A 7576-nucleotide genomic window follows, 5' to 3' on the forward strand; every position below is an offset into this window, starting at 1 on the left:
TAATATAAAAACTTTATTATACGAGGAGCACTTGTTATATTTAAATATGACATACTTCTTAACAAAACAATAATTGATATGATTATTTTATTATACTATATATAATTATTAATTGATATTTAGGTATTAGATCTTAAACAATGATTTAGGGAATATATGAAAAAAATCACATTTTCTTAATATATCAGATGTGACAAATAATAAAAATGAAATCTATCAACGTAAAGGAATATTAATGAACCTATTGGTATACTAAAGCTTTATAAATAGCAAGGGATTCATGTCCTAATTACTTGCATTGAAGACACAATTTCTTAGTTTTAAAGAGAGCCAAGTAGTAGCAAGGAAATTAGTAGGTATATTCCGATTTTCTTTTAATAATTCAGTTTTGCATCGAAGTAGCTTGCTATATGTATAATTTGCTAATAAAAAGTGACTAGTAAGTGTGGAATATGTTTCCAATTATCTTTTTTTAACTTGAAAACAAACATTACTTTCTTCCAAATTTTACAATCTTTACGCCCAAACATGCACTAACAAAAACTTTTTTTTCTAGAAAACATTTTCATTCCTGTTGGCCATTATAAGTTAGTCATTTGTGCTCCTTAATTATTGAATAACAACTATTTGATCAAATTTTTTTCTCTCTTCATCTAGTAACTTGAAAGAAGAAGAAAAATGGTTGGATTTGGTGGTGAGATGGAGATTACACGTCGATGTGCCAATCATCATCCTTCTGTTTGGGGAGACCATTTTCTTGCCTATGCTAATCTTTCGGTAATTAATTACTTTATGTTGTGAATATTCTTCATGATTTTTAACAAAGCATATTATAAACAAATATTGAAATTTAATCAAGTAGAGAGCCAACGAATGGGAAGAGAAGGAACATGAAGACCAAAAAGGAGGAGTGAGAAAAATGCTAGTGATGGCTCCTTCCAAATCTTTACAAAAACTTGAACTTATAAACACAATACAATTGCTTGGAGTGGCATACCATTTTGAACATAATATTGAGGAATCATTGAGTGAAATCTATAATGATTATGAAGAATGGATTGGTGAATTTGATGAAAGTGACCTACATGTTGTTGCTCTAAGCTTTCGATTACTTAGGCAACAAGGTTATTATGTCTCATCGGGTATGTACCCCCCCCCCCCATACTTATCATGGTTGATGGAAACAAGCACACCAAAAAGGGAAAAATCATTTGAAAAGAGAGGACTTCACAGGAGAATTGAGTGTGATATGGCGAAGACAGAGTAATTTATGTGGCCTGTTCTCCTTGTAAGTACTTCACTTGGGGTGCTGCGATCAATGTTAAGAATAGACATCATTGACCTATAAAGATAGAACTCTGATTCCTGCATTAGAGCTCTCTCAACATGATACTTTTCATTCCGAAAGACTTCCCATCCAGAGTTAGATCCAGGACTTAAACCTTAAGAGTTTTGGGCTCTAGTTCATGGCCTCAAGTGCTAGTAACTGGGTTCTAAATTTAAGTTCTACACATATTTAGTGATTTTTTAACACATTACAGGGTTTGAACCAAAGCTACTTTTCTGCCGAACCCACATGTTATAGTTTAACATCTCTTCTCTTGAGTGCATAGTCTATAACTGCTTCATTCTGCAGCCCAAGTTAAGCAAATAAGTAGAAATTGATATGCATACAAACACTTAGGAGGGTACCCTTTTTTATAAGATTCATAAGAAATATAAGTTTTAAAAGAAACCTCATCAACCATAATGGAGCAGGTAGAATACACTATGTATTCACCTGATTTTGAGTTGGCATCGACCATGTCAATTGCTGCAAGTATCAGTTCCGGCAAATGAAAATTGACCATGAAACAGGTTTCTCAGAGGCGAGTAAGCGACATCAATATGTGAAACATGGAATATAAGATAATCATAAACATTATGGAGCAAAATTAACATTATTGCAGGAGGGAGGGAGATGAGCCTTCCAATATCATCAACACCCTCCTACTTTGGGAGGGTACGATAACAACACACCCAAAAATAAGGGCAATAAGGCAACTAGAATTGCAAAATCTGTTCCCTCATACAAAAAATAAGATCGATGAAATCAATAATTAAAAACAACAAAGATAACGTTCAATTTTCCTTGCAACTTAATCTCTCAAAAATTAAGTATTTTCAGAAACCAGTGTTTTCTAACATCCAGTGAAGTCAGATGCTGGCGATATGTTGTATACGAGTTCTCTAATGAAGCATGACAAGCATACAACCAGTTCATTGAAATTTCATGATTGCAAGTTGTTGGATTCTGAAGGGTGATTAGGGCATCATACGGAATCTTATAATTGCAAATAATATGGTTGATAAATTAGACGACATATAAAACTACACTAAATGATATAATATTATTATTTGATATGACCATTGGTCTACATAATTAAAAACTAATAAAAAGCATAAAAACTGTAGAGAGAAAATCTCCTTATAAACAAAACTCTCTAAACAACTACATTGTGGATTCTATTGTGTTATGCTATGAGAATAGAGATCTTCAATTTATAGATCTCCAAACTATTCCTCTAAGGAAAGAATAAACCAAATATAAGAAAATCATATTTTCCTTTCAGAAAATGTTCAAGCATTTATGGTAATACTTTGACTTATTTTTAAGGAAAAAATTAAAATTCAAATAACGTAAGAAAATCACGGCAAAACCCTAACAAATCTCCCCTTTTGGCTGGATTTTCTTGATAAAACTTGATTCGTCTTCTTCACATGCATGATATCTTCGTTCTTCACATAGTCTTCATCACTGCTGCTTGTCATGGTTAAAAAATAAAGTTTAAAATATATGGGTTTAAAATGGTTTTAAAATATTTTATTTTTATTTTTAAAGATGCAGCAACAGGAATGTTGAAAATATGGTTTTAATCTTTTCTCCACATGTAGCTGGACAAAAATCTTTTTTATCATCAAATTAGTTGCAAATTGATTTGAAACCACTTGAACCTGTCTTCAACCTCATTCAAGCATTAGATCATTGAACCATATGCTCTAATACCACTTGTTGGGTTCGAAAGGGTGATTAGGGCGTCATGCTGAAACTTACAATTGCAAATAATATGGTTGATAAATTAGACGACACATAAAACTATACTAAAGGATATAATATTATTATTTGATATGACCATTGATCTACATAATTAAAAACTAATAAAAAGCATAAAAACTGTAGAGAGAAAATCTCCTCATAAACAAAGTTCTCTAAACAACTACATTGTAGATTCTATTGTGTTACGCTATGAGAATAGGGATCTTCAATTTATAGATCTCCAAACTATTTCTCTAAGGAAAGAATAAACCAAATATAAGAAAATTATATTTTTCTTTCAGAAAAAGTTCAAGCATTTATAGTAATACTTTGACTTTTCTTTAAGAAAAAAAATAAACTTCAAATAAGGTAAGAAAATCAGGGCAAAACCCTAACACAAATCTAGATATATGGATGACACAAAATCACCAAATTTACACGTTGAACTCAATTTATACCTTCTGCAAGTGCGAGCAATTTTGTATATCTGCAGCAGTTTTTGAAGTTTTAACAGACTCATCCTTGGAAATCACCTGCAGAACCAACGAACTTCATCTGATTAAAAATGATTTCAGTCAAACATGTACATCAAACATTACTACGTACCCCAGTGCCACTGCAGGGAGCATCCAGCAAAATCCTATTGGCAGTGTTCTGACCCAAGACTTTAGGTAGCTGAAATGATTCCCAGGTAAGGTATTAGATCAGAGGACTTGTCCATATATTATAACTAGGTAAACCAAGAAACAAGTCCAACAAAATCTGTCAGATCAGTGCCTGTAGCTCAATGACGTTACTACATAGCAACTCCAGCCAACAAGAATGAGAGCTTAAAATGAGCAAGAAAGTAGAACAACATTGTCCAGCATGAAATTTAAACGTACAAATAAAATGCAGCAAGTTCTAAAAGGGGAGATAGCAAAATAGTCTGAGTCTAACCTCTCTTCCATCATAGTTACAGACAATGGTGTTTGACTTTGTTACCCCCATGCGATGTAAGTTAGCAGTGAGTGATTTAATTCTCGACTCCTTCATCTCATTAAGGAAATGGAGATAATGGATATTGACACCAGGGGAGAAAAATGTTTTTAAAATTCATTCACCCATAGGAATGCAGAAACAATGGATGCATTATGGAGAAAATGGATTACTTCACAAAAATAGAACACGGTGTTTCACATAAGCTACTTTGGGTAAGAACAATGAACATGAGCGCATAGTAAAATAGAACGGAAGCACCCAGTATATTTTGGTTCACTGCATTAGAAATAAGCAATGCAAGAAATGTAAAAACAAAGAATATTTTCAAGGAAATGAAGATAATGGATAGTAACACCAGGGGAGAAAAATGTATTGAAAATTCATTCAACCATACGTATTCCAGAAATTATGGATGAATTATGGAGAAATTGGATTTCTTCACAAAAATACAACATGATTGACTGTAAATGAATACATACCACTATTTTCCATCAGTGCAGCAACATAAGTTGCTTTGCCTCCAGGAGCAGCACTGCACCATTTACAAGTTTTCCCACTTTAGAAGAACAGAAGTTACCAAAAAAATCCACTTTTCTGCTTAGTGAGCTAATAACTAAAAAGTTCACAGAAATTGTTTTAGCTTCCTCTCACAAGAAAGATACTAAAAATAGATTAGTTAAACCTAAGACTGACAAAGATATATCCAACACAAAGATGCTGATTTAAAGAAAGTAGAAATTACAAGTGAGAGGAACAGAAGATGCTTTATTTCTCTCAATTAGTTTTTTCCTATACTATCTAAATATGCACCGTACAACTCTTTCAGCGATCAAGCTTGTTAATTACTTACCGATACATTTAAGATTATGAAAGGGCAATAAATCAAAAAAGATCTGAATTAAAAACATATTGGATGGTGAAAAATTCAATGATAGACAATTGAAGCAAACATTTGTTAGACAAAATTATTTACTTACGCCATATCAACAATACGTTCATTCTCTTGAGGGGCAAGGGCCACTACATGCAGAAACGAACTCGCACTTTGGAGCTGTAAGCAAGTTATTTATTAGAAATAAGCATTACAGTTGCGTACTAAGAGCAAAGATATCAATTAAAGTGTAATGTCAGGATTCCATGTAGTGACCAGCCATATACTCAGGAGTGGCACCAACTGGAAATTGAGAATCATATAAAACTAGTCCAACCGATAAAATAAACAATGCATATGCTGAAATAAGTAATGATACATATAAAAATAAGAATTAACAAATCCAAATTGATACTTAAATAATGGGTCAACCCAAACAAAACACAGAGAACCACAGTTAATCCTTATACCTTTGACCATTTGCTTAGTGGATCCAAATTGACACCTCTGTTAAGAAGAACACCTGCTAAATCCCGTCTGCGAGTCTGAAATCCGGTCGACGCAATAAACTATGAGTCAACCATTAGAGCAACAAAAGGTAAAGATAGAAAAGAGACAGATAAACCATGACCTTTAAAGTGTTTGTCCGCAGAGAAATTGGCCGGGGCTTTTCAAATGCTTCAATAAGTTCAATCAACTCAACAAGGGGAAACAGCTGCAGTAAGGTCACATATCAAGAAATCCAGATTTAAATGAAAGTGCAACTTGAAAACGCAAAAGGTGCAGAGTCTAGACTACTTTGACTTAGAATTACCTCCACTAACGATTCAATGAGAAAATCATTGTATGAACCCAAGTCCCTTTTAAGTTGATCAACATAATCCTTAAGTGTCACATCTTCTTGCCTCAATGACTTGAAATTTGAAAGCACCCGAACAACTGCATTTATTTTATTATATGTGAATGAGAAACTTACTTCCTCCGAAGAAAGATAATTCAGAAAGGGAAGATGAAGGAAAAGAAACTCACTCTCTTTTATCCTCCTTTGGAGATTAGAGAGATCCGGGGGTCTATTTGTTTCTTCTTCGAGCTCCTAAAGTTAAAATGACATATTTAGCATTCATAATTTTTCCCTGCATGAGTATCTGACAAGTAAAACCTCTAATCAAGAACTTGAACATTATGCAAACCTCAGTTGTTGGAAATCTGAACCATCAGCTTCTTCTTTAATATTGAGCTGCAATTCTAAATAACCATCATCCTCCTCTCTTTTCCTTTCATCATCAATAGCTTTTGACTTCCTTACAAGATCAGTATCATCTGCATCTGAATCAGAATCTACATCCGAATCCGAATGAACATCGAAACCATCGTCTACAACATAAATGACAAAGCGAAGAAAAATGTTTAGTGAGTCATCAATCATGATGGATGGCTAAAATTGGAATACCAATACACTAAAGACAGTACCAGCATCACCGCTTGCTAATATATCAGCAGCAAAGGTGTCATCCAAGTCAGAAGACATGTGAGGATCTGAGTTCATTTCCTGTTGTTATTCATCACGAGAACCTCCATCTTCTTCAAAATCTCCATCAGTTCCTTCACCGTCACTAAAAAGATCCTCCTTTTCCAGTGGCTATACAATTATCTAATCGATATACATATACACTTCACTTCTCTCCCACTCTCTTCCCTCTCTCACTCGCCTCTCTCCTCTCTCTCCCAATCTATCTCGCCTCTCTCCTCCTTATAACATGTAACTACAAATTGTAATTATCAAATTATAGCTATGAAGAGTAATTAGGCTATTTTTAAGTTCTTAATTATGGGTGTGAAGCGCGCCACATTCATGACTAAGAGATTGCAAGCCTCATTTTTTTCATACTTGACTTACTTTGTCACTCCTCCTGAACCAAAGGTTATCTTGCATAAGAGATTTCATTTTCAACTGATTGAGTCGAACTACAAACAGCCTAATTTCCTAAGTTGAGGGATATGTAGGCGGGATCAGCGTTGAAAACTCGACTGTACTCCGACATTCTATCTTAAATCTCACTCATGAGTGTTTCGGTCCCTCCATAATTTGATACCGGGATGACTTTGAATTCTTCAGAATCGTGCGTCAAATCAAGCGTGTCGAATTACAAGTGACCTGAATTCTTATGTAGCCTGATATATGTAGGAAACTCCATTTTCGGGGTACGGCCATAATTCCTAAAGTCCGTACCAAAAACCTTTTTCCAAAAAGATGAAGATGTGGTCGGTCAAAATTGGATTTGTCAATTTCATCTTCCCCGAATTTCTTGCATCAATCCAAGTAAAATGAGGGATAGTTGTTGACACCTAATTTTGACCCTCCCCAATATAAATTAATCATCGAGCTTCCTAAATTCTAAATGATTTGAAATAATTGGCTTTATAAAATTCAAAATAATTTTCAAGTCATTTTAAGTAGTTTTGTCATTTTTATAAATTTTAAAATAATAAATATGATATTTTATATAATTATGTGTCTAATTAGTATATTTTATGAATGTTCGAAAATTGTCTCAAAAGGATTTTAGTTTTATTTAAATATTTGGCTATTTGGTTTAAATTAATTAATAGCTTATATTTCGAGTTAATTAGTTTATAATTAAGTTAAT

General features: G+C 33.4%; 1 protein-coding gene and 1 long non-coding RNA gene across 2 annotated transcripts; one reads left to right on the plus strand and one right to left on the minus strand.

The window, feature by feature from the left end:
* The first annotated feature begins 314 nt into the window (after window positions 1-314).
* LOC125809978 (uncharacterized) lies at window positions 315-1136 on the plus strand. The gene is made up of 3 exons (XR_007441840.1): window positions 315-356; window positions 658-777; window positions 863-1136. It is a non-coding gene; the product is annotated as an uncharacterized LOC125809978 (long non-coding RNA).
* Window positions 1137-1579: 443 nt separating this feature from the next.
* LOC125809901 (26S rRNA (cytosine-C(5))-methyltransferase NOP2B-like) lies at window positions 1580-6569 on the minus strand. Its single transcript, XM_049489460.1, is given in 15 exon segments — window positions 1580-1630; window positions 1737-1830; window positions 3536-3609; window positions 3683-3751; window positions 4016-4128; window positions 4534-4589; window positions 5035-5109; window positions 5195-5266; window positions 5400-5473; window positions 5560-5643; window positions 5743-5867; window positions 5958-6021; window positions 6119-6141; window positions 6144-6302; window positions 6399-6569. Coding segments are annotated over 15 exon segments (1209 nt in total). The 5' UTR covers window positions 6475-6569.
* Between the last annotated feature and the right edge of the window lie 1007 nt (window positions 6570-7576).

The sequence above is a fragment of the Solanum verrucosum genome, unplaced genomic scaffold, assembly GCF_900185275.1.
Source record: "Solanum verrucosum unplaced genomic scaffold, falcon-dt-bn FXZP01000894.1, whole genome shotgun sequence".
NCBI classification, from domain to species: domain Eukaryota; kingdom Viridiplantae; phylum Streptophyta; class Magnoliopsida; order Solanales; family Solanaceae; genus Solanum; species Solanum verrucosum.